This window comes from Molothrus aeneus, chromosome 22 (genome assembly GCF_037042795.1).
Source record: "Molothrus aeneus isolate 106 chromosome 22, BPBGC_Maene_1.0, whole genome shotgun sequence".
Classification (NCBI taxonomy): domain Eukaryota; kingdom Metazoa; phylum Chordata; class Aves; order Passeriformes; family Icteridae; genus Molothrus; species Molothrus aeneus.
Genome location: NC_089667.1, coordinates 5,214,918 through 5,241,943, shown reverse-complemented (window position 1 = coordinate 5,241,943; position 27,026 = coordinate 5,214,918). Strand labels below are relative to the sequence as shown.

The window sequence follows — 27,026 nt, the reverse complement described above, 5'->3', positions numbered from 1 at the left end:
TCTATTTATAGAGCCTGTCACCCCTCAGGCAGCCCAGACTGAGCCCAGCCCAGGGACCTGCACCCAGCCCTTCTCCACTGCTTTGGATCCCCCAATTTTTCAATGTTTTCCTGGTTTTCCCCATCTCTATTGTCCCCTCTTGTCCCCTTACTTGGCACAACACTAAGGCAGACCCAATTTATCTGGCCAGACCAATTAAGATCCAGTTTATCTGGCCAGGCCTTGCAGAAAGGATAGGAATTGCCATGGAATCCCAGAATCCCAAACTGGAATGGGTTGGGAGGGACCTAAAGCTCATCCAGCTCCACCCAAGCTGTCCTTGGACACTTCCAGGGGTCCAGAGGCAGCCACAGCTTCTCTGAGCATCCAAAAGTGGCATTTTTAGCCCCATTTTTGTTCTTTCCTCATAAATATCCTGCTTGCAGCAGCACTCCGTGCCTGTAGCTTTGTTTTTGGGGAACAGACTTGATTGCAGTGACCCCAGAGATGCTGTAAGAATCACCAGAGGGATTTTTTCTGCCTTATTTTCAGCCTGTGACCCTGCTCAGGAATTCTGCTCCTGGAAGGTTTCTCCAGCAGAGGAATATTAATTGGCTGAGAATGAAATATTATGCAAGGAATTGTTGGTTTCGGCAAATGTTGTGTTTGGGGAGGAATTGGAAACAGGGCAAGTGAGGAAAAGGCATATCCCATTTCCAGTTTTCACCTTGGGGTGATTTTCTTTGTTTCCTTTACTTGGATTTTTAGAGTAGAAATTGCAGTAAATTGACTTGATTTTAGTGAATTTTGCAGTGTGTTATTTGCCTGTTCTTCAGAGGGAAAAAAAATGTCTGGAAGCTTTTCTTAGAAAAGAAGTAATCTGGATTCTGTATGGCTCCTCTATTAATGTCACTGATGTTATTTTTGATTTATCCTGGTGGCAGAGGAAAATCAGATCCCCAAACTTAAATTTCAAGGCTTTCATGGCTTTCAAATGCTTCAATACGTTGCTGGTTTTTGTTATGACACACAATATTAATAAAAACTGTTGAGATGTTTTAACCTGTGACTGCAAAGCTGTTTACAGCTGTTTAATACTGTTCTCACATTTCACACTCCTTGATTCACTTTTAAATATCAGAGCTCCATGCTTAGCTGACAGATCTGGGAGTGCTGGGATTACACCACATTCTCCATATACAGGAAAAGGAAGAATTTTGGGAAGAAAGGGATTGTATTTGGGGAGTCAGGGTTATTTTATTTTTTTATTTTATTTTTTATTTTATTTTTTATTTTATTTTTTATTTTATTTTTTATTTTATTTTTTATTTTATTTTTTATTTTATTTTTATTTTATTTTTTATTTTATTTTTATTTTATTTTTTATTTTATTTTTATTTTATTTTTTATTTTATTTTTATTTTATTTATTTTATTTTTTTATTTTTTATTTTATTTTTAAATTTTTTAATTTTTTTTATTTTTTATTTTTACTTTCTTTTTATTTTATTTTTTATCTATTTTTTATATATTATATTTTATTTTAATTTTTTTTTTTTCTGGAGCTGTTTTTCTCCTATTTTCCCTTCTGACTGGCTCAGGTGTTTTAATGTTAGAGAGCCCCAAAATCTGAGCTGCTCCAGCAGGTAAAATCCCAGTCAATCCATCACATTCATGCCTGGTTTGCTATTCCAGCCTTATGTATGAATGAACACAAACTTTGGCTGTTCCTGTGTGATTTTAAGGAGGTTTCAATGAGAAGTTGTGAGCAGAACCTTATATGTATATATATTTTTTTTTTGCTGTTTCAAGGAAAACCTGTTCTCCCTTTGTGTTTGATGTTCCAGCTTCTTTTGTGCAGCTCCAAACGATTTGTTTAATCACGTCTTTATCTAAACCACCTTGTTCCTTTTGATGTCCAGGCAGGACAGATTTCCCTGCTTGTCACCCTGTCCCCTCTGGCCTCCTCAGCCTTTTAAGCTCCTCTTTGTTGTGAATCCAGTTAAAGTAACCAGTCTCCCAAAATAAACACATTTTGCTGGTTTCCTAAATCCCACAGGGAGGCTGGAAACTCTTCTGGAATTTGATCTGGGTTCTGCAACTGCTGCTGCCACTTCCAGCCTGGATCCAGCTCTCCATCTGAATTCCTTTCTTTCCAAAACCTGCACTTTTTCCCTTTTCTCTTGTATTTGCTCCCAAAATTCAAATTCAGTCAGAGCTGAGTAGGTAAAAGAGTTTGGCTGTTGTTATTTTGGGTCCCCTTTCCTTTTCCCCCCTTTCCTTTTCCCCTCTTCACCTTCAGGCAAGTTTTCAGGATTCTCAAAAATAAGATTAGAAAATCCAGGGCAGGTCAGGCAGCAGCTGGAGAATTGGAGATTTTGATTTGCCCACACAATGGATATTTCAGAGTGCCTTTCCAAAGGGTCCTTTCAGTGGTGCTGGCTCCAATGTGTTGTTTTTACCTGTCCCACTATTTTGGGACACATTTATTCATGTTTCAGTTTCATTTTCAGCCTGCTCTGGTTATCAGGAAATCACGGAATGGTTGGGCTTGGAAGGGACCTTAAGGATCATTTTGTTCCTCCCCTTTTCATGAGCAGGGACATTTTCCAGTGTCCCACCTTGCTCCAAGCCCTGTCCGAGCTGGCCTTGGACACTTCCCCAGCCTCTCCAGACCTGTCTGGGGACAGGTTCCTGTCAGGAAGCACAGGGGAAGCTCCAGGAGCATCTCTAGAACCCCTTTTTCTTTATGCACTTGGTGTTTTTCTCTCTGAGAATCCCATGGCCAGTCCCTGTCTCTGGAGATCTCAGCTGTGTTTTGCAGTCAGGGAGCTCCTGAGGTGTTTCCACACTTTCCCTGCTGTTTTATTTTGAATTATAACCAGGAATCTTCTGTTTGAAACCCTGCTCAGGTATCTGTGTGCTCTGAATGAGATGATTCTGCCCCGGGGGTGGCTCCTCTCTCTGGAGGGACCTTCCAGCCCTGCTTTGAACAGGGGAGGATTCATGGAAATGTTTTCCTGGGATCTCAGGAAGAGAAAAGGCACTCTGGCCATGTCTGAGGGGATGTGCATTCATTTAGCACCAAGAGCTCCTCATTTTTTCATGTTCAAAAATAAGTTTGCAGCTCTGCCTTCCTTTGAAAAATATCCTGCTGCATCCCAAGTGCCCAAATGTGGGTTTTATTCCAAAATACACTCATGGAAATGGTTGGGCACTGCCCTGCTGTACAAAAGGAGGGTCCCTGTGCCCTGAGCACACACCTGATCCAGGATGGTCAGTGGTTAAGAGGTTCTTAAAGTGATGCCACTTCAATTCCAGCACTTTTGAGACCCTGAATTCTAAACAACATCAAAACTGGGGCAGAAACTCGGAGCTGCTGGAGCCTGCAGCACTCCCAAAGGGACCTGCACAGCATTCAGCTTTTGTGGCGTTGCAGTATGAAGGGATTGGAGTGGCAGGGGTCTGGAATCATCCATAGTTACAGTCCCTGGGATTACTGGATGGATTTTGGATACAGGACCAACATTTCCACATCCTGCAAGTGCTTGTGTGGATGCCCATGGCAGCAGCAAGGTCGAGCCTTTTCTCTCTGCGAGCTCTGACAGCACCAGGTAACGCTCTGAAACAGGAAATGTGCTTGGCTTACAAGAGAAGCTTTCCAAACGTGGTCCAAACCTTTGCCTCAGGCACCTCCACTTTGTTTCCATTCATTTTCCTTCATTTTTGTGGATGTTTCCCCCTGGTAGTGATAAGCCAGGTCTTTTTCTTCCTCCAGTTGTTGCAACCCTGTTGCTATGGCTACTTAACCCACTTTTTGCTCCTGCTAGCAGGCACGAGAAGAAAATCACCCCCCAAACTTTCCCCCTGCACAGCACAACCAGGAATTTTCCCCAGGAATTTTGTGCTGGTGACCTGTGAAGAAGGGAGGGCTTGGAGCAGCTCCTTCCTCACGGATGCTGAATGGCAGAGCTGAGAGGCACTGATGAGTGCTGCTGAGGCTTTCAGGCTGGTGCTTCTTATTTAAAAGGATCTTCTGGAGAGGTTTAAGTGCCTGTAAATTTTTTAAGCACGGAGGAAAAGCAAGCCCTGGATTCCTTTGAAGATGCTGCAGAAAAATATCCCTCCATAGGAGATTGAGTTGTTGGAGGGAGAGGGAGCTGAGGAGGAAGGAAAGCCCAAGAGGAGATGTTTGCATTTCATGAGCACTTTCTGTAAGAAGTTGGAGCAATCAGCGGGGACTGGGGAGGATAAGGAGTTTTTCCTTCAAAAGAGAAGCAAAACCAATTCCCCAAAGTGACAAATTAAGTGAGATTTGGGCCTCGTTTTCCAGGCTGTGGAGGAGTGCACAGCCAGAGATCACAGAATGGTTTGGATTGGCAGGAACCTTAAAGATCATCTTGTTCCACCTCCTGCCATGGGCAGGGACAACCTCCAGGGTGCTCCAGGCCTTGGGCACTTGCAGGGATGCAGGGGCAGCCACAGCTTCTCTGGGAAAACGTGAAACTGTAGATTTTCCCCTCCCAAACCCCACACTCGACGCCAAACTTGCTGTTCTAGCACCACCCCCAGCACAGTGAGTTTTTATCCTCTTCCAGCCTTGATTTAAAGACTCAAACTCACTAAAACCCCTCCCTGATCTGTAGCTCAGCAGTTTTGATGATGAGCTCACTTTACTACCAAAATAAAACCACATTCAGGTTTGAATTTTTCCAGCTCAAACAGCTCTTTGCTGCTCTGAGGTGCCAGCCAGGGGAAGAGGCAGGTTTGACAGCGATGAGAGCTGAAATCTCAGCCTTGGGGTGCAGTGGTTTGGTTTCCACACACAGAAACATTGTGAGCTTGCCCTGGCCAGAACTCACAAGAGCTTTGTGCCTCTTTCTCCCTTTTGGTGCCTCATTTGTGTTCAGAAAGATTCCAGTTGAGCAAGTGTGGTTTTGTCAGGGGAAAAGCTGAGTGTGTGAGGATGCTGAGGCCGGTCAGCTCTCAGGAGGCTCTTGGAGCTCAGGGACTGAGGCATGAGGGGCTCTCCCCTCCTGCTCAGGAGCTTTTTGCTGCTCTGCATGAGCGGCTCTCGCCTCCTGTTTCAGGTTTTTCCTGCTCTGAAGAAAAGGTTCTGAGTGATGCAGGGGATGAGGATGGCACCAGGGAGGTGACACCAGCAGCGCTGCTCCTGGCAGTGAAATTCAGCTGGATTTTTGCTGTGAATTAAAAGGACCAAAAAAAAGCCTTGCAGTTTAACCCAGGAAGAGATTTAACTTCACGTTTTTCAGGTGTTTTTTATGGTTCTGCTAACCTTGGTGGCAGGGAGCCAGAAGATTTAACTACTGCCAGGAAGAAAACAACACAAAACAAATGAAAACCAGCAATGAAATCCTTGTTTTTACCACTGAACTCTGCAAAGATGAGGGGAGAAATTGCTACAAGTCTGTTTGATGCTTTAAAGCCAGGTCACTGCTGTGTTTAGCATCTTTCCATAAAGTTTAGTTCATGTTTCTGTCCTGGGGACAGAAAGGGGTCAGAAATGAAGATTCTGGGGTTTTGGGGAGAGTTTAGGTGGGGTTTGAAAAGGTTTGGGGAAGATGGAGAGTGCCCCAGGCAGGGTGACAGCACTTCAGGGGGAATGAAGGGATTTTGGGGATGAGAATGGCACAGAGGGTGTTGTGGGAAGGAGATGAGCCATATCCTGACTAGAGCATGGCTGGCTGCTGGAATGTGGGATGAATTCTGACCTCTGTTCCCTCTCTCTGCTGCCCACAGTGTGCCAGATTCTCCCCAAAGGCGTGGTGGGAGTCCTGGGGCCTTCCTCCAGCCCAGCCTCCAGCTCCATCATCAGCAACATCTGTGGGGAGAAGGAGGTAAGTGGGAAATTCCTTTGTGATGCCAGAGTGGACAGCGTGGCTGATCCCCCTCCTCCTCATGCACAGACCTTTGAAATGTCTTCCTTTTCCCTCTGCTGCCTCTTTCTGCCTCCCTTTTCCTCTCTGCACCCCGTTTTGCTCCTCACATTCATCACCACGTCCCCACTGAGGGCTGCAAAGCCCAGAGCTCACCCTGCTGGATGCAAACCCAAATCTCCTGCTGTGGCTCTGTGCACATTCTTGGGGAGCTTTATGTTTACTGCTCCTCCATCCAGTTCAACCCCTTTTTTTTAATCTCTGTCCAGGCTATGTGCTGGATTTAATATTTTATAAGCCTTGAACCTTCCTACATGGATCTGGCTCTGCACTCTGGAGAAGAAATTGAGTTTTCTTCCCACAGTTCATCCCTTTAAAGGCAGATAACATCTCTCAGCCATTAAGTGGCTCTCTCTGGAGCTCAGCCTTCCAACAGAGGAGGCTGGCACTGAGCACTGTAAATAATTGGCATTCACTAATGAGTGCTGGTTGTTGTTCCTGGGGGGTGGAAGGGATGGAAGGGATGCTCCAGCCCTGAAGCACGGGGCTGCAGCAGGAGGCGTCTCCTGGGGGTGTTTTGTAGTGTTTTCTCTTGCTAAATTCTCTGGACATGTGCTCCATGCCAGGAAAGGGAGCTCTGCATGTGGTTTTCCTCTGAAATTCAGATTCATCCCCAGTCTCTGATCTGAGGCTCCTGAATTTTTTTTTTTTTCTTCAGGAAGGACAGGTGAGTGCTGGTGCCCTCCTGAGGTGTTTGGTTCTCTCCATGAGGTGTAAACCTGCAGGAACTCCCTGGGATTTACATGCCAGGAGCATCAGCTGGGGCAGAACCCAGGCAGAGCCCCCCGTGCCTGCAGGCACCCCTCAGGGAAGGGCAGCAGTGGCCCCAGGCAGGCACTGCAGGGACTGATGTTCTGGGGATGAACCTGCCCTGTGCTACCCCCCTCAGGCCCAAAGAATGCCCAGAAAGGGGAATTGCACTGGGGCAGAGCTCCTGGGCAGGAGAGGAGGATTCCTGGGGATGAGGGCAGGGCTGAACAAGGCTGTGTTAGCCCTGGGTGCTGTGTGGATTCCTCCCACACAAGAATCCCTTTTCCCTTGTCCCAAAAGGGGAATTCCACTGGGATAGAGCTCCTGGACAGGAGTGGAGGGTTCCTGGGGATGAAGGCAGGGCTGAACACTGGACAGGGCTGTGCTCGGCCCTGATGTTCTGTGCAGGTTCCTCCCACACAATAATCCCTTTCCTCTGTTCAGGAAGGGGAATTGCACTGGGATAGAGCTCCTGGACAGGGGAGGAGGGTTCCTGGGGATGAAGGCAGGGGCTGAACACTGAACAGGGCTGGATTCCTTCCCCTGTCTCTGCATCTCTGAGTCCCAGGCTGGTCTGGATCCCTCCCAGCAGTGATCAGGAGCTGCCCTGTCTGCTCTGGTTATGGAAATCCACCTTTCCCTCCTGGGTGAGGGCTGCGGGCTGGAATCAAGGCAGATAGCAGCTTATTACTCCTTAACTTCCCTCGCTAACCAACAGCTCCTGCTGTCACTGAAGCAGCCTTCAGGAGCTGCTAATGGGCTCTCCCAGGAGGGGAGAGGTGGGAGGCAGGGGCTGATGGCTTCGGAAGGAGGCACAGAGGACCTGACACGCTGCTAACAAAGCTGTGGCAGATGTTTCCCTTCCTCCGACTTCTGCTTCTTCCAGAATAATTCACCTGGCAGAAGGAAAACAAGATTGCCTCTCTTTATCTGGCTGAGCCTGCAGAGCCTGGGCTCGGTCTGTGTGTCTGTCCAGCTGCTCTGTCCGTGGTCTGCTTTGTATTTACAGGGATCACTGTGGCAGGGAGGAATGATGAGAAGGACTCCATCTTATCAGAAGGCTAATTAATTACTTTATTATACTATATTATTCTATATTATATTATGTAAGAGTCGAAATGAGGGATGTGGGACTCCAGGGACTCTTCAAAATGCAGTTTATTGAATCCAAGACATTACAGCAGTCCAGGGTCGTGGGTGACAGAGCTGTGCCTACAGCTGTCAGCTCCAGCTGCAGGCAGGCCTGGAGACCCTGAGTTTAGGTTACAATGCATTCTATCCTTTTCTTTTGGTTACATTGCATTATATCCTTTTCTTTTGGTTACAATGCATTTTATACTGTTCTTTGCTGAGCATCTCAATACAGTAGCACAAATCTGTACCTTAACTTTTACCTCTAGCCTATCATAACTGCTATAATTACCATATTCATGTTACTGTTCTCCAATCACTCAAAGTCAGTACATTACAGTTGAAGCTCAAAGTTGGTTTTCAGTTTTCTTGCAGTGGAAAATTCTGAGACCTTTTTTCTGCTTGCCACATTTGCTGCCTTGTTTGCCTGTGCTCTCTTTGTGCTTGGTGAAAACATCTTCTTGTTTGGGGTGGGTTTATCCTTTGCTCTAAGCCATAAAAACCCCTTCTAACTCACACACCCTTTGCCTCCTTGGTTATCCAGTGAGATTGGCTCAGCAATTCTTTTCTTCTAGATCAAAACTTGCTTTTATTTCTATTCCTTCTTCAGATTCTACATTCAAAAAAATCTTTCTGCCAAGCTCACAAATCTGTGAGACTTTCTTGTCAAACTCTCATCCTTCCCAACAATATTACACTCTATTACATTACATCTAAACTGAATCTGCCAAGCACTCAACTCTACTGCCCAGAATCTCATGACTGTCAGCCCACAGTTCTGACACACACGTGGCCCTGACAGGACAAGGAAACAAAACACCATCACTGTGGGTAAATCTCCATATTGCATTCTACTTAGGCACAAACACAGGCACAGCAAATGAGATTAGAGTTGTTTTGATCATTCTCTGAGGTTCAGAGAATGTGAAACCCAGGAATAGTCTTGGGAGGAATCGTGCCTTGCTTTTTTCTGTGAGGAGAAATGTGGCTGCGGCCTGCAGGATGTGCAGAGCCCTGAGCCTTCCCAGCTCCCAAAACTCCCCCTGGAGCACATCCTGCTCCAGCAGCTGCTCTGCTGCATCCATCACAGGCCCAGCCCTGGTGCTCCCAGCCCTGCCTGGCCTCCTGTTGGTCAGAAATGCCCAAAGCTTCTGGCTGCTGTGCTGTTCCTCCCCTGCCCAGCCTCACCAACACGGACTCATCTTGTTCTTGCCTTCATCTCTGCTAATTAATTACCTGGTTGCACCTCCATGCAGAGGGGCTGGGTTCAGGGCCCTGGATGATCTCTGTGTCCCTGCATCCTTCCCCAGCGAAGGCTGGGCCCAGCCACAATTAGCGCCCCAGCTAATTAGGCTGAGCTCACAGGGAAGGTTTCCTGTGCTGTAATCACAGTCCCTGATGCCTTTCTCTGAGTGGCTCAGCAAGACTCTTCCTGCTCCACTCCTTCCCGTGGTTTTTGTTGCTGTGATAATTATTTTCCTCTGCTGCTGCACGAGTCCCACCCTCCCCTCTTGGCTCCAGTGCTGCTGCTGCAGTTTTACTGGGATATTCCACTTTCTGCCTGCTGTGTGCTTCACACCGCAGGCCCTTTATCACAGAGTTACTTGTTTTTATTTCTATTTCCTCTTTAATTACATTTTCTTTCCTCCTCCTCACGCTCAGGTTCCTCACTTCAAAGTGGCTCCAGAGGAGTTCCTGAAGCTGCAGCTCCAGAGGTTCACCACCCTCAACCTCCACCCCAGCAACACCGACATCAGCGTGGCCGTGGCAGGAATCCTGAACTTCTTTAACTGCACCACTGCCTGCCTCATCTGTGCCAAAGCTGAATGTAAGTCCTTGCCAGGCTGGCTTTTCCTGCCCCTCTGCTTCGTCTCCTCTTTGTTTGGTGCTATGCTCCTCATGTCTCTGCTCAGCGCAGCTTTTCCACTCATTTCTCCACCCTGGTGCCCCATGGAGGAGTTTTTTCAGAGGAGGAAAGGGGATGGGTAGATGGGTAGAGATTATCCTGCCTTCTGTTTGCCCATCTGAAGAGTGTTTTGCTTCCACAGATGGGGCTTTGGATAAAAAAAAAAAAAATTAAGAAAGGCGTAGGCCTGGTTCTGGAGATTATTTTTAGGCATGTAAAGCACTTTGAAATGTGGCTTGCCCAAAGCCACGTGCAGTTTGTGGCCTAAAAGTGGGATTTGAGTAACAGTCAGCACAGAGCATCCTCCTGGCTCTGCAGCCTGCATCTGCTGGGGACTGTGTGTGTGGACAATGGAACTCCCACCTGAGCAGGGCCAGATCCACCTGAGCAGGGCCAGATTCACCTCAGCAGAGCCATTTCCCCCTGAGCAGGGCCAGATCCATCTCAGCAGAGCCATTTCCACCTGAGCAGGGCCAGATCCATCTCAGCAGAGCCATTTCCACCTGAGCAGGGCCAGATCCACCTCAGCAGGGCCAGATCCACCTCAGCAGAGCCATTTCCACCTGAGCAGGGCCAGATCCATCTCATCAGAGCCATTTCCACCTGAGCAGGGCCAGATCCACCTCAGCAGAACCATATCTATCCCTGCAGGGCCATCTCCACCCTCGGCAGGGCCATCTCTACCTTGACAGGGCCATCTCCACCTCAGCAGAGCCATATCCACCTTGAAAGGGTGATCTCCATCCCTTCAGGGCCATCTCCACTTTGACAGGCCCATCTCTACCTTGACAAGGCCAGATCCACCTCAGCAGAGCCATAACTATCCCTGTCAGGCCATCTTCACTTCAGCAGGGCCATCTCCACCTTGACAGGGCCAGATTCGCCTCAGCAGAGCCATAACTATCCCTGTAAGGCCATCTCCACCCTCGCCAGGGCCATCTCCACCCTCGCCAGGGCCATCTCCACCCTCACCAGGGCCATCCCCATCCCTGCAGAGCTCCTGCTGTGGCAGGAGCAGGCTCAGCATCCCTGATCTCAGCGTGTCCTGTGCTTTCTGAGGTCACCATGCAGCAGATTTGGGGTGGCCACAGCAGCCTGGAAGGGGGGGCTTTGGAACCACTCCCCCTGGTGCAGGGACAGCTTTGGGATTGTGTCACCACAGGACATGAGCTAAAATGACACACTCTGGAACCTCCAAGGTAAAAAGAAAGGAAGTTTATTTTCTGACTCCAGCATTTATAGATTTCCAAAAAAAAGTGACAGTGGATTGGAGGGTGACAGTGCCACCTCTCCAATGACACTGCACAAACCAAGTCCATCAAATTTCTCCTCCTCCAGAAAAGAATGCAAAACAATAATTATTTACATAAATCTGCCTGAGAAAGTTCATTACAGGGATGTAAACATCAGAAGGCTTAGAAAAACCTGGAAGAAGAAGAAGGCAGGAATGCTGCTCTCTGACTGGGCCAGCACCATTCCCAGTTAGCAAACTCCCCAGAAGCAGCGGCTGCTGTGGAAGATTGCTGCCCAGGGACTCAGGGAACAGAAGTGTTTTTAGCTCCTCTTTGTACTCTCTGTGGCCCCAGGGCAGCAGGCTGAGGTGGGTCAGTAAATCACCCTGGTGAGCAGTGCTCACATCCACCCCAGGAAAGGCCCTGGCTCAAAATGATGCAATTAAAATCATGCAAATGGTCTCCCACATCACTCCCAGAGCTGGAATTTTTCATTGTCTAACCTTAACCTTAAGCAAGAAGGGAAGCAAAGATAATTAGGTTTTCTCAGCTGCTGTGCAGGAGGCTCAGGGCTCTGCACCCCTGCCCTGCTCCTGGGCCAGGAGTCTCCCACTGGAATTAATATGATTAATATGATTTTTATTTAGCTGGATCAAACCCTCTTACCTGAAGCAATCCAATTTATTTCGCTCTGGTGCTGCTGGATAACTCAATATTTAGGATGTGCTGAGACCTTCCCAGACCCAGGGAAGCAGTGGGACAGGAGCCTTTCATCCTCCCAGCTCTTTGTGCTCAGCAAGGAGCTGATCTGAGCCAGGCTTGAAGCCCAACAAGCCCTGACTGTAACAGAGCACAGACAAGGCTTAATTGAGCTTCGTGTAGGAGCACAAACCCTGATTTTCCCTTAGGACATGCACTGCTCCTAAGCACAGTCCTTAAACAACTAACTGGAGGCATTTCAGGCTTTTGGAAGGTTCCCTTGAGGGGAGCATAAGAGCTGCCTGCTCATCAGTGAGGAAAGGCTGTTTTGAGGGATGTTATTATTTGGATCCCAGGAGGGGCAAGCTGGAGCTGCTTTGGTTGAAGTGTGAGGCTGTGTGATGGGACCCCCGGGCCCTGCCCTGCCACACTCACCCTGTCACATCCTTCCTCTGGGGACTGGCTGTGATTTCCCCTGGCAGGAGCAGAAAATGACCCTTAAAGCCAAAGAACTTGGGCCAGCCGAAGTGTAATGCCCTGGGGAATGTAAAATGTAAATGAGATTTGTGTGACTCAGTTTGGTGGACAGAATAAGAGTGTCTGACTCAGTTTGTCTGTGATGTTCAAGAATTAGCTGGTTTGGGAGCTGCTCTGGAAGGTTTTGTATGGCTGCACAGAAATCTTAACCCAAAAAGGCAATTAGAGGAGTGCATGGACATTTTAGGAGCTTCTCTGATTGCCAGAGGGGAAGGGACAGCACCCAGTGCTTGGGAAGGGTGACCAGGGTAGTGAGGTCCAGGGCCTTGTGCACATCCTTGGTCCTTTTTTTAAAATACTGTTGTTAAACATGGGAACATCCAGGGGGCTGTTTGAAGCATCAGTGTTGGGATTAAAAACGAGGCTGGATGATGGGAATGTTCTCTCCCCAACCATCCATGTCCAGGAGTGGAACCATCAGCAGCCCTGCAGCTCCTCCATCGGCAGGAGCTCTAAACAGGGATGTGTTTGAACTCCAGGAGAGCCCCAGCTCCTGCCTCTTCTCCTTCCCAGGAGCCCTAAACAGGGATGTGGCACTCCTGGAGAGCCCCAGCTCCTGCCTCTTCTCCTTCCCAGGAGCCCTAAACAGGGATGTGGAACTCCAGGAGAGCTCCAGCTCCTGCCTCTTCTCCTTCCCAGGAGCATTAAACAGGGATGTGGCACTCCTGGAGAGTTCCAGCTCCTGCCTCTCCTTCCCAGGAGCAGCTCCTCCATCAGCAGGAGCCCTAAACAGGGATGTGGCACTTCAGGAGAGCTCCAGCTCCTGCCTCTTCTCCTTCCCAGGAACATTGAACAGGGATGTGTTTGAACTCCAGGACAGCCCCAGCTCCTGCCTCTCCTCCTTCCCAGGAACATTGAACAGGGATGTGTTTTAACTCCAGGAGAGCCCCAGCTCCTGCCTCTTCTCCTTTCCAGGAACACTAAACAGGGACCTGGCACTCCTGGAGAGCTCCAGCTCCTGCCTCTGCTTCCCAGGAGCAGCTCTTCCATCAGCAGGAGCACTAAACAAGGATGTGTTTTAACCTCAGGAATGTTCCAGCTCCTGCCTCTCCTCCTTCCCAGGAGCATTGAACAGGGATGTGTTTTAACTCCAGGACAGCCCCAGCTCCTGCCTTTCCTCCTTCCCAGGAGCATTGAACGATGCATTTGTACTCCAGAGATGTATTTGAACTCCAGGAATGCTCCAGCTCCTGCCTTTCCTCCTTCCCAGGAGCAGCTCTGCTGCTGAGAGCTCGGGACTGAGGCTGCTCTTGCCAGCTCCAGATGTTTGCATGAGGGAAAATATCAAATAATCAAAGTCAGGACTTGCCACAGGCCAGCCTGAACCTCTCTCAGAGCTCCCCATGGGAGTGTTCGAGCAGCAGGTGCCTGGTGCAGCCTCTCTGTCCTCACTTTGGTACTTCAAAGGTGCCAGGAGGAGTCTGCAAGCCTTTGTGGGTTCACATCCCTCTGAAGTGCCAGTCTGGCAGCAGCAGCAGCAGCAAGAGTCTCACATCCTCTCAGCATCAAACAAAGGGGAATCTCTGCACAATAGAGACTTCCCTGCACACAGCAAGAGCAGCTGCAAGCAGGAGGCTGGATGAGGCTACAGGTAGGATCTAATGTGCTAGAAATGATAATTTCCTCGAGCTGAAGGTGGAGATCAAATGATGCCTCTTTTTTTTTTTTTTTTTTTTTTTTTATTCCCCTGGTTCCACTTCTTCCTCTCTGTGCCTGATGAGCTTTAGAAAAATTTTCCTGGGTTTCACAGCAGCAGAGTTTGCTGGGATGAGCTGCAAGCAAACTTGGTAGTGTCAGGGCTGTGATTTCCAGGGCTGTCTGGCCCCCTGCAGATGGGGAATGAGGTGAAAATAAACCTTTCCACATGCTCGAGGGTCAAATGGAGGGCTTAGGAAAAACTTACTGTTCACCTGGGTTAGAAGACAAAAGAAATGCTCAGGTGAGGTCCTGGTGTGCTGTAAGCAGAGTGAGTTCTCTGCCTGGTGAAGAAGAAGAAGGAGCTGATGTGACCCAGAGAAGTCCTGGCACAGCTGTTTTATAACCCCTTGCTGTGCTCCTGCTCGTACCCAGAGGAAAGGGGAGAGGCAAGGGCATTGCCAGGAGCTCAGAGCAAGCTCTGAGTGCTTTAAACCTCTCCCTGGGAAGGAGGGGCTCCTAATCTTGGCTGTGCCCCTTTTCCTGCCCTGCTTTGTTACCTGGTGCAGTGCTGGCAGCCCTTGAGAGCAGAGCTCCAGCACTGATCCCACCCCGCTGGGACCCTTCCCTGCCTCCTGACCTGCTGGGGAATGAGTGGATTCATGCAGTCAAAAATAAGTCAGGTTAAGAGTAAAACTCTGACTTTAGGGTTAATTTGCCTCTCTGCCAGCTGGGCTGTGATCCTGCTGATCGTTCTGTTTCTCCAGCTCTGTTTCCCCCCTCTTTTGGGGTTGTCTTCCTGAGGGGATGGGATGTGTGGCTATGCTGTCTGTGTCTTGCTGATGAATCCATCTGCTGGTTCCTCTGGTCAATCAAACTTGGCAGGAGGTTATTTCTTGATGAAACTCAGCAGCTGGAGACAAGAGAGGCTCTATCAAAGCTGCTTTCTTGACTAACAAAATCTGCAGCAGGAGTTTTGACATCTTATTAGGCTTCAAGGCAGCTGTGTTGGAAGGAGCCCATCCTTATTTTTGTCACGATTTTTTAATGTTGTATTTTTGCAGTGACCTCCAACTCTCAGTGGAGCTTCTCATCCCCTTGGAAGAGAGCAGCTACCCATCAGAGTGCTCCAAGAGCTCCAAAAAAGCTGCACCTTCCTGGGCACTTAATCTGGGAGCTGGAAATGCAAAGGCTGAGGGGGAGGAATAATCCTCCAGTAAGCAGAACAATCCCAAATGCAGGGAGATAATGGAGACCTTGTCTGGACCTCGTATTGAAGGAGTCTGGGGACACTTTATTTTCCTGGAGAAGAGCTGGAGTAGCTCCACCACTTCTCCTTCCCTGCTGGACCAAACAATGACTCCTAAATCCTTTCCACTTTTTTTTTTTTTTTTTTTTTCCTGAGGAGCAGCTGAAATAGTTTTATTATTTCTCATTCCCTACTGGATCCAGAATTGAGCCCCAAATCCTTTCCTTTCCTCTCCCTTTCTCTGGGGAACAGCTGGAATAACTCCATTATTTCTCATTCCCTACTGGACCCATAATTGAGCCCCAAATCCTTTTCTTTCCTCTCCCTGTTTCTGGGGAACATTTGGAGTAACTCCATTAATTTTCATTCCCTGCTGGACCCATAATTGAGCCCCAAATCCTTTTCTTTCCTCTCCCTGTTTCTGGCGAACATTTGGAGTAACTCCATTAATTTTCATTCCCTGCTGGACCCATAATTGAGCCCCAAATCCTTTTCTTACACTCTCTTTTCCTGGGGAACAGCTGGAATAACTGGAAAAATAATAACTCCATCATTTTTCATTCCTTGCTGGACCAAGCATTGACTCCTCTCCTTTGCAGTGCCCAGACCCAGAACTTCAGGAACGCATCCTGCCATGGATCATCACCGTGTCCCATGGGAGAACCAAGCCTCAAACTCACAGGGCTCTGTCCTTTTTCTCTCTTTCCTCCCAAGGCCTTTTAAACCTGGAGAAGCTGCTGCGGCAGTTCCTCATCTCCAAGGACACGCTGTCCGTGCGGATGCTGGACGACAGCCGGGACCCCACCCCGCTCCTGAAGGAGATCCGGGACGACAAGACAGCCACCATCATCGTCCATGCCAACGCCTCCATGTCCCACACCATCCTGCAGAAGGTGAGATGCACAGCGAGCAGCAGGCACAACGTGCCCAAGGATTTCTCTGAGTAAGAAAGCTCAGAGATAAAGAGAAAACAATTCTTATCTCACTTGCTGCTCATGTTGTCTGGCACGTGTGGAGTGTGTTATGGAGACTGTTTACCCAAACAGATTTGTTAATTGGACTCTGGTGATGGTTGTTGATATTGATTAACCAATTAATCAAAGTCACCATCATTGTCCATGCCACCGCCTCCATGTCCCACACCATCCTGCAGAAGGTGAGATGCACAGCGAGCAGCAGGCACAACGTGCCCAAGGACTTTTCCTGGGGAAGGCAGTGAGAAAGCTCAGAGACAAAAAGGAAACAATTCTTAGCTCTACTTGCTGCTCCTGGTGTTTGGCACATGTGGAATGTGTTATGGAGATTGTTTACTGAGAGTGACTTGTTAATTGGACTCTGGTGATTGTTGTTTATATTGATTAACCAATTAATACACAGTCAAAGCCACCGTCATCAGCCATGCCAATGCCTCCATGTCCCACACCATCCTGCAGAAGGTGAGATGCACAGCGAGCAGCAGGCACAACATGCCCAAGGATTTTTCCTGGGGAAGGCAGTGAGAAAGCTCAGAGGTAAAGAGAAAAAAATTCTTAGCTCTACTTGCTGCTCCTGGTGTTTGGCACATGTAGAATTGTTGTGGAGATTGTTTACTGAGAGTGATTTGTTAATTGGACTCTTCTGATGGTTGTTGATATTGATGGACCAATTAATACACAGTCAAAGCTGTGTTGTGTCTGTTGGATTTTTCTTTAGTATCTTTTTAGTATGATATAGTTCTACTGTAGTTCTAACATAGAACTGTATATCATATAGAACCCTAATATAATATAGTATAGCTTAACAAAGCAATGGTTCAGCCTTCTGAAGTCATTTAGAGTCAGAGCACATTATTCCCACGTTGGGGTAATCTTGTATTGATAGTGAGTGTCCCTCCCCTGTCCCTCGTGGTGCTGCTGCTCCCCCCCAGCCAGCTCCTGTGGGATTTTGTGGCTCCTTGTAAGGCTGGCCTAGAGCAGAGGCTGGACAGAGCTAAAGAATAAAGCAGGGATTTATTAAAGGTCTCAATGGATGCACCTTGGGCAGCACAAGAGCCCAGCCAGGGCTGTACCCAAGATGAACCCAAAATGAACCAAAATGGTCCCAAAATGCACGAGCGCTCCCGGGGTCTCTCCCTGGGATCAGTTCTGCTCCATTTGCATCTTGCAGTTCATTGTCCCATCCCAGCTCCAGCCCCTGCAGTCCCATCCTTGTTTTTCTCTCTCCAGCCCACGGTGTTTGTGCTCCTGGGCTGAGATTTGGATCATTTGTCCTTGGTGCCCAGCTGGAGCAGGAATTGTTTTGTCTCCTTGCTCTGTGCACAGAGCTCAGCATCCCCTGACATGAAGCTCAGAACTGCTCACCTAGGCAGCACAGAACCTGAAAAATATGAAAGCTAAAATTTAAGCATCAATTGAAATGTGAAAATTCCCACAGCAGCGCTGGGAATTGGCTCTGCCCAGAGGGGAATTGCCATTGATGGGATTTCCAGGGCTGGATCTGTGCAAGTGGTGGTTGAATTGCTCTGAGGGGATGTGTTTGCTCTCCACAAGTGGTGTTGCCATCCAAGAGCTGTGAAGGACTGTTCAGCTCTCTGAAATGACTCTTGTGCCTCCTTTTTCCCCTCCCATTAGGTGTCTAACTTTTTCCTTCCTTTTCTTTTTATTGTCTTATTAACCGAGATTTTATTTTAATCCTGTTTATTTTTAAATGGTCTCTGGCTGCAGTTTCTAGTGCTTGTTTTGATAGTCTGCTTCAAAATTGAGCAGTGGCTCCAGATGGAGCAGAGTTTCCCACATCCTGGAGGGAACAAGAAGCACATTCCTGAAGGGAGGCAGGATCCAAGCTCTGGGATCCCCCTGGCTTTCCACACTGTCCTGGCTGTTTTCTCACAGAATGTGTCATCCAAAGGCCTTGCCAGCGCCAGATTTACCCCTGGTGACATCCAGCAGGGATGTTTTTATCAGTCCTCTCTCCCCCCAAAAGATTTTTATCCCACAACATGCAGTTTTAATTTCTAAATAGACAATTTGGGGGATTTTTTGGGGTTATCTCCTTAGGGGTTTTTTTTGTGTGTGTTTTTTCCCCTTTTTCCCCTGTTGCTGCCTGGCTGCTGAGGGCTGTCCCCCTCCTCTGTTGCTATAGTGACTTCCCACAGGCTCCCAGCAGCTCTCTCCAGGCACCCACATCTCCCTGCCCAGCTCCAGCCTCCTTCTGCCACCCTTGAGAAACGTCAGAAACCGCCAGCATTTCCCAGTCAAACCCAGTTCTTCCAGCTGGAGGACCTGAGGAATGAAGGGTAATAAATAAAGAGCTCCTGGTCTGACAACTTCTTGCACCTTGGCAGGCTGGGAGGTGTTTTATTGGGAGCCAGGGATGGTGGTGCTGAGCATCAGGTGAAGCCATGTCCTGTCCCACAGCAGGGAAAACGCTCTGTGGGTTTGCTGGGTCCCAGGAGAGCAGCCCTGCACAGTGAGAGGAATCCCCAGTTTCTCATCCCTCACCCTCCTCAGATGGGCTGGGGACACATGGATGGCTCCCAGATTCCCCACTCCCAGCTGCCAGGGCTGGCTGAATGGATGGGACAGGCACTGCTTTGCTGCTCACCTTGATTTTCTACCCTTGGAACCAAACCTCTGACCTCAGAGTGGGTCACAGGGAGAGCTGGCGTTGTCACTGTCCCCAGGAAGGGATGAGCAGGGGGAATCGGTGCCAGGGTTTGCTGTGGAGGGGGTGAAAAATGAGGAGGGGGCTCCTCTGGGTTCAGGGGACTCCTTGGACCAAACGGCTTCTCTGAGTCTGTTGTGTCACCTGGGTGAGGGACAGGGTGACAATGTGCAGCCGAGGGGCTGGGCACAGTGCTGGTGGCCTCAGGTTTGCACAGCAACAGCTAAAAGACAGGAAAAAGGAGAGGTGCAATCCCAGCTGCCTCTTTCTGTCTTTCCTTCCCTCACTTCGTGTTGTCCCAGCTTCTGGGAGGGATAAAAGGGGCTCACAGCAGGAGTCAGGTGCTTTGGTCCTTCCCTCCTTGCCTCCCATTCCTCTGTGTGGTCTGGACTGCTGGGAAAACCTCTTTGCCAGGGTCTGGAAGCTTGATTTGAGAGCAGCTGTGCTTGGCAGTGGAACAGAGGCTTCCAGGAGCATCTGCAGATTAATGCCCCACTTTCCTGAGCATCTGTTCCCACAACCAGCTCCTTGTGCAGTGAGAATTTTGGGAAAGGCCCTCAGTTATCTGCTCTGTGATCTCTAGAACAGATCATCCCTATGGAACATTCTGTGTCCTTCTCTCTGTATCCCTGGACAGTTTTGCCCTGTTTTCTTCTATTTCTGTGGCCAGCACAGCCCTGTCTGAATTCTGGAGAGCAGGCTGAGTTACTGGGTCTCATCCATGCTCATTAATTTGTGGGATTTGAGCCCAAATCTGACTGATAAAACTGAAAAACCACCAGTGGCTTGATTGTCCTTTTCCTGCACCTCCCAGGAGCTTTTCCTGCCTCTCTCTCTCTCCATCTTGGTGTTTGTGGTGGAAGGGACAAGCCTGGAGCTCTCAGCTGCTCTTTTCCCTTGTTATGTCCCAAAACAGGAGCAAAGCAGCATCCACACAGAAAATAAGCAGAAATCCTTACTTTCCTCTTAAAACATCATGGAATTCCTCATCCCAAGGGGTTCTGGAGCTCTCAGGACTGGGGCTGCAGGACCCACCTCACCTTTCCAAACCACTGAGGACCATTGGGGTCTGTAAAAAAGCTTTTCTGCTGGGAGTTTAGAAACTTCTGCTTTCCACAGGCGATTTCCTTAGAGTTAACCTTGGATGGATGCAGGAATCCCTGAATTCCATCTCAGAATGCCATGGAGAGAGCAGGGGTGCTCCCAGGGTCTGGAGCTGGGTCATTTCCCTCTGTGCTGGTGCTTTCTCAGGGCTGCTGTGGGCTGGAGACCTCAGCTGAGCTCAGTCCTGCTGCAAAATTCCTTCCCCATCTTTCATTTCCCAGGTCCAGCCGTGCTGCTGTGCCCCACCCTCCCTTCCTGCAAGGAGAGATAAGCCTCAAAAAGCAAAATGTGGCCCTGGCTCTGCCTTGCAGGAGTGGAGATTGGAGATTGTCAGGCTCTGGTTTAATCTCTTTTTTCCTCTCCTTCACAGGCAGCTGAACTGGGGATGGCATCTGCCTATTACACCTATATCTTCACTAATCTGGTAAGGAGTTTTTCCCAGCTTTTTCCTGCCTGAGTGTGGAGTCATTTTAATGGGAGCTGATCCCCCTGACCTATGGGATCCTTGGGCAGAGCCTTGTGTGCTGGGGAGGGAGGCAGGGACGTCACCTTCTGCTGGAATCAAAAGGCAAAATCTTTCCAAATAATATTAAAAAAAATATTTCCAAAAGCAGTTCTGTAACAAAAGCTTTCTCTGCACACATGGTATTGAATTTCTACAGTTTTTATCAGGTTAATTAATTAGTTCATCTAACAGGTACATCCAACAAGAGACCAGTTGCCCCAGCAACCAGCCCTTGGGTCTGCCCCTTGGAGCTGTTCTGTGTCTTGTTGCATCTCTTAAATTCTGGTTCAAAACAAGATGTCCTCGTTAGAAATTCCTGGTGTTAAAATCAGACTAACCAGAATCTCAAGAATGTGTTAGGAAGGGTTGGCTTATTGTTCTAACGTGTGAGAAAGGGCAGGAAAATCACTAGAAACTCCACAATTGCATATTTAAAAGCCACGAGGCTACAAATAGATGAAAAATATATGTAAAAAAACTAAAAAAAAATCTTCAGGCATCATTCCTGCAAAGCTGGAAGGTATTGAGGAGGTGGAGAATGATTGTTCCCAAAGACCTGCACATGTCATTGCCCCAACTCCTGTCACAATGTCCACAATTCCTGCCTTTGGATGCTGCACCAATCGTTTTCTACCTCCTCAAGACCTTGCCAGCTTTGCAGGAATGATGCCTGAGGATTTTTTTTAATTTTTTTTTTTAGTTTTTGTATATATATATTTCATCTATTTGTAGCATTGTAGCTTGGAATTGTGGACATTGTGACAGGAGGCGGGGCAATGACATGTGCAGGTCTTTGGGAAGCTCCAGCAGATGGGTGGATCCTGGTTGTCCTGGTTTTCCTGGTTTTCCTGATTTTTTGGGGTTATGCTGATGTTGTCACCCCGTCCCTTATCCCATTCCCTGTGCAGGAAAAGGCCAGGGATGAGCACCGGGAAGGCATCACAGCCCTGAAACAAAGGAAGGGATGATCCCATAAATGTTGAGAGCGGGGAATGGTTTGGCTTTATGGCCACAAATAACATTAATGGGATCATGGTGTGCTTAAACCCCTCAGCGTAAATCCAAAATAAACATCAGAGGAACTTCACCTCCATGGAGGGGGGAGGAACCCAGCTGTGAGTGCTCCTGTGGGGCTGATGGAAACCTGGATGGGGTGAAGTGGAGCTGCCTCCCAGCCCTAATGATTCTCCTATTCTCTAATTTCTATTAATATTTCTGGCAGGGAAGCTGAGAGAGCTGAATCACACTTTGTGTTTGGGTGGGAGACAGACGGGAAGGGACGGAGCCAAACGTGTGGGCAGGGAGCTGGAGAGGATGAGGAGCAGGGGAGGGAGGAAAATTGAGGGGTTGGGAGCAGTTGGGGCACAGAGTGGAGAAAGGGGCAGGGGAAGGAGGGAAATGGAGGCACAGAGTGGATAAGGGATAAAGGGAAGGAGGGAACGGGATGGATTGGGAGCAACTGGGGCACAGAATGGAGAGAGGATCAGGGAAAAGAGGGAAATGGAGGGGTTGGGAGCAGTTGGGGCTCAGAGTGGAGAAGGGATCAGGGGAAGGAGGGAAATGGAGGGGTTGGGAGCAGTTGGGGCACAGAGTGGAGAAGGGATCAGGGGAAGGAGGGAAATGGAGGGGTTGGGAGCAGTTGGGGCTCAGAGTGGAGAAGGGAAAAGGGGAGGGAGGTGGCAGAGGGAGAAATGCAGGGAACAGAGAAGCCCATGAGGCTCCTGGCTGGGTTCCTGCTCAGTGTCCAGTCCAGGGGTCAGTCCAGCCGGGCAAATTTCACTGATTCTGTTCATGCCCTGGGGATGGGCAGCACAGGCACAGGGAGGGAGCTGGGGGCTGTGCTCAGTGCCCCAGGTCACCATGTCACAGTGCTGGCAGAGGGACAGTGCCATCCCCACCATTCCCACTCCCAGGAGCATCTCCAGTGCTCCCACAGCTCTTCCTGCCCCTCTTGCCCTCCCCAACCCATTCCCAGTCCCACAGAGCAGGGCTGGGCACACAGTGAGGGATTTCCACCTCACATCACCAGCACATTCTGCAAAAAAATTCTTCTTTTTTAGAGTTGTTTCTGTTGTCTGAGCAGCATCTCAAGGATGCTGCTCTAAAAATGAAGCTCCCACCTCCACCCCCACCCCAGTCCTGAGCACGGGTGTGATTAAGCATTTGCTGGAGGTGAAATTTGCCTTTCAAACCCATTCATCTCGTGGAATGCAGCAATGGCAGGTGAGAAAGAAATGAGTTTTGTTGCCATTCACTCTCTCAGGGTATTAATCTGTTTATCCAGGTTATTTTACCACTTTGTTCAAAAGCCCAGCCCGTAGCAGAACTGACGGGATTTTTGGCAGGGATCATTATGGGGAAGGTGACATCAGACAAAACCTGGTCAGATGGAAGAGATGTTTAAGGAAATTAGTAATATTTAAATGGGGATTGGAGATGGGAGTGAGCAATTTAGGCTCATAAATCTGGAGGGATTATCAAGCTCCTAATGAACCCTCTGAGGTTCTGCAATCACTGCCTAATAGAAAAGATAAAATCAGAGGGAACTACTGTCAAGGGGAGCCAGAAAAAAATGGCTTAAATGGAGAGAGAACGCATCAGGAAAGGGAACAGAGAGCCTGTAGAGCACTGAGCTGCTTGGAGATGGAAAAATAGAAAAAATAGAAAAAAAAGAGGAGAAAATAGGATAAAATGCTGAATTAAACACCTGCCCTGCAGCTCTAGAGGGGAGCTCTGTTTCTGTCTTTCAGCATTAATTTTATTTAATAAGCACATCCCAGCTGACAGCTCTGCTCTCTGTGAGTGAGAGAGGAGGGGATTCTGTGTGTGCTGGGGCGCAGGAGGGGATTTTGGGGGTGATGCCCCCTCTGTCCCAGCCTGGTGCCTGCAGGGAGTGGCTCCAGGGCCCTCCCAGCAGATCCCTGGGGCAGATGAGGAGGAACCCTCAGCCCCCAGCACATTTCCATGGGAGCTGGTGTAAAAATATCCACAGGCTCCTCTCCTGCGTGCAAATTCATTATCAGCCTCCTTCAGCCAGCTCCAGGGGCCTGTTCCTGTCAGCAGCAGCAGCCTGGCAAATTTTCCAGGAGTCCTCATGGAACTCCCAGGTCTGGTGCATTTGTCTTCCCCACATCCTGCATTTGGGGCACTCCTGGCCTCCATCCCCTGGCAAACGAATCCCATTTTCTCCCTGGCATCTCCATGTGCTGGTGGTTCCCTGGCTCAGGGACTTTTGGGGAGGGATGGAGTTCCCTGAAAAGGTGCTGGGATAATCTCAGAGCTGTTCATCATCCCTTCCCTTCTGCCTGGCAGGGTCTCCACAGAGCTCACGGCCATGTGAGGGGGGCAATGATGTGCAGAATAATAATAATAACAATAATAATAATAATAACAATAATAATAACAATAATAATGCACAAATAGACTATTGAAAGCAGACTGCTGTGCATTGAAGAAAATGTTCCTTCCAGCACTGGAAATCCCTGAAATCAGCAGCACAGAGTAGGAGGGGATGTTGGATGCCTTCAAAACCCCACGCTACAATTAATTCTTTTAGCTTGTTAATTCTGTGGAGCTATTGGGTTTTGTCTTTTTTTTTTCTTCTCTCTCTGTTTGGTTTGTTGCCTTTTTTTTTTTTTTTTTAATAATATCCAGACCTCAGGCTGGGTTTAAATTTCAAAATATTTGACAATTAGATGGGAATAATTGAAACAATTAAAATTATTACTCCAAGGGGGAAGGTGTAAAGGAGGTTTCCCAGTGCCTCAAGTCAGGCAGGGCAATTCACTGGGTGCAGTTTTGTTCCCTGACAAAATTGTGTGCAGGTGTTGCTGCTGATAAAACAGCTGCCGTGTTCAACTCCCACAGACCAGATAAATCAGTTGAGCTTTGGGGTTTTTGTCTTGTTTCTCGCTTTCTCGTCTTTGTTTGGTGATTTATAAGGAGGTCTTCGCACAGGATGAGGTTTTTGAGCTGAATTGTCAGCCTGGAACTGGAGCTGGAGGGGAAATTGGTGTCCAAATCCCCCAGAGAGTGTCACACGTTCGTGCTGTCAGCAGGGTGACATCCCTGGGAAGGAAGGGATGATGTCCAATCAAGCAGAGGGACAAGGGAGCTACAGATGAGGCTTTGACCGGGGCTTAGGCTTGGTGAAATTGCCTTTTTGTGGTGAAATAATCTTATTTTTGGCCATGAGCTCCAGCGCAGGCCGTGGTGTTTGACCTCCCTGTGCCTTGCCCAGGTGAGGAAGGCAGAATCTCTCAATGCCCTGGGACAGATTGCCCAGCCCAGCCCAGCCCTCCTGGTTCCCAGCAGCTGCTGTGAAGTGTTCTGGAGAGCCCTGATCATTGCTGGGATTTATGGATCATATTTTCAGTGGCATGTGCTAGCAGGGCAAACAAATCAGGTTTTTGCAAGGCTGCCAAGGCACTTTCTCCTCGTTCTAGTTAGCATTGAGGGAAGGAGGGTTTAGACAAAGCAGTGGCTGTGCCTCCCTGCCTTTTGCTGCCTCAGTTTTGTTACTTTCTGACCAGATCCCTGTGCTTGATTCCCAATGTTTGGGTAAATTCTCTCAGATACACCCCAGCCCCCTGGAAACTCTGGAAAAAAAGAGGTGGGAAGGAGGGCAAATCTCTTTCTTGCTCTTTTTCCCTACTTCCCACCCCTTTTTTTTCCAAGAGCTGTCTTTTCTCAGGTCCCAACATTTAGCACTTGACCTCTCTGTGCATTTGTCTCCCTGCAAATCCCCCTGCAGAGAAGCTGAGGTTTGAGCAGTGTATTTTCCTAAAAGTGCTCTTGTTTGAAGAACAGCCTCCAAAATTTAACAGCTGGCCTTGCATGAGGAGGTTCAAGACCTGTAAGGCACATCAGTCCTTTTTTTTTGGAAAAGAAATCCAATTACAGATATAAATTTACTCCCCTAAATTGCCCCTGAGCTCACTTGAGGTCACAGTTTCTCCTTCCCCACCTGAATGGCCAACCAGCATTGCCTTGAGTAGATCTTGAGTAGATCCTCTCCTACCTACTTAATAAAAATGTTCTGCTCTGGCTCATCCACTTACCTGCTCAAATTGGTGCTGTGATGATTTTTTTCCACTTTTTTTTCCCTCCTAGAGGAATTGATTTTTACATGCGGCCCATTAGAAACGTATTGACTCCATCCATAGTTTATAAATAAATGGAGCCTTCCAGGAAAACCATGGAAAGCACTTAACATAATATTGTCCACTTGAGGAAACAAATAAATGTGTTCTGAGCAGAGCTTTGGGATGATTTACAGCTCTGAGGGCAGCAGGATCCAGAGAGGACAAGGCAGGAATTTTCTCCACCTCTGACTGAGGAGGTTTGGTGATTTTTGGGGGGAAAATTTGGTCACTGGGGCTGGGGGGTGAGGAAATGACCATTGCAGGGTCAATCTGCTTTTCTGTGAAGTTTTTTTAGTTCTGCCTTCCATGACCTGGGAGACGCTCCCTGGAGTTCTGTTTGCCCAAAGAACCTGCTCTGGGATATTTTATTAACCCCAAAATGGTGAATAATGGGATTTTTTCTTCACCCTAAAATGGTGAATAATGGGATATTTTTTAAACCCTAAAATGGTGAATAATGGGATATTTTGTAACCCCAAAATGGTGAATAATGGGATATTTTATTAACCCTAAAATGGTGAATAATGGGATATTTTGTAACCCCAAAATGGTGAATAATGGGATATTTTATTAACCCTAAAATGGTGAATAATGGGATATTTTTTTAACCCCAAAATGGTGAATAATGACACACACAGGTGATGTCACCAGAGCTGTGCTGAGCTGGCGCTGCAGGCTTGGCTCTTGCACAAAAGCTGCCAAGAAATCTCAGGATGGAAATTGCACTCTGGCTTTGGAGAGCTTTCCTGGGCACCAAACTCTCTGAACAAGGAGGTTTTGCCAGAGTCAGGGTTTAATAGAGAAATGGAAGCCTTGGCCCCGTGTTCTCCTTTCCCATCCCACACGAAAAAAGAGTAGGGACAGCACAGAGTGTCCTGGTTCTGGTGTAAATCAGGGGTAAATCAGCTTTTGGTGCTGCCAGGGGGCTGGAGGGGAGTGAGGTCAGTGCTGAGTTTCCAGCAGTGAGTTTCTCCTGCTGGAGGGTGTTTTGGAGGCTGTTAATCAGCACATCCAAAAATCCAATCAAGTCCTTGCAGTGATTAGGAGAGGAAGATCAAACTGTGTGTGTACAAGAGGGACGGAGTGGGCATCTTGCTGTTGGTGCAACTGAATTGAGCAAACCCTGCTCCTTCCAGAGCCTTGGGCTTAAACTTCAAAATATTTGGCAATTAGATGGGAATAATTGAAACAATTAAAATTATTACTCTAAGGGGGAAGGTGTAAGGGAGGTTTCCCAGTGCCTCAAGTCAGGCAGGGCAACTCACTGGGTGCAGTTTTGTGCAGACAGGGCCTGGGTGTCCCTGGCAGTGAAGGATTCCCTCTTTGGGCTTGTCCCCAGCATGCAGACACTGCTCACTGCCTCCCCACTGCCCAGGCACTCTGGGTTATTAAAAATGAGATAAGGATCGAGGTCCTGCCCACACGCACAGCTGCAGAACAGGATCACCAGCAAAATCGATGCTGGAAGGAGCTCAGGAGCTGCTGCAGTGCTCAGCAGCACAGTGGCTGCTGCAGGGGGAAAAATTACCAGGAACCACCCTCAGGAGGGACATCCCA

The 27,026-nt window shown here is 48.4% G+C and overlaps 1 protein-coding gene across 1 annotated transcript in view; it reads left to right on the top strand.

The window, feature by feature from the left end:
- Window positions 1-27,026, top strand: part of GRIK4 (glutamate ionotropic receptor kainate type subunit 4) — a 212,832-nt gene that overhangs the window by 131,410 nt on the left and 54,396 nt on the right. Inside the window, exons 4-7 of the mRNA XM_066564315.1 lie at window positions 5,739-5,836; window positions 9,479-9,644; window positions 15,789-15,967; window positions 20,191-20,244. Coding sequence (XP_066420412.1) covers window positions 5,739-5,836; window positions 9,479-9,644; window positions 15,789-15,967; window positions 20,191-20,244 — 497 coding nt within the window. The remainder of the gene's footprint in view (window positions 1-5,738; window positions 5,837-9,478; window positions 9,645-15,788; window positions 15,968-20,190; window positions 20,245-27,026) is intronic.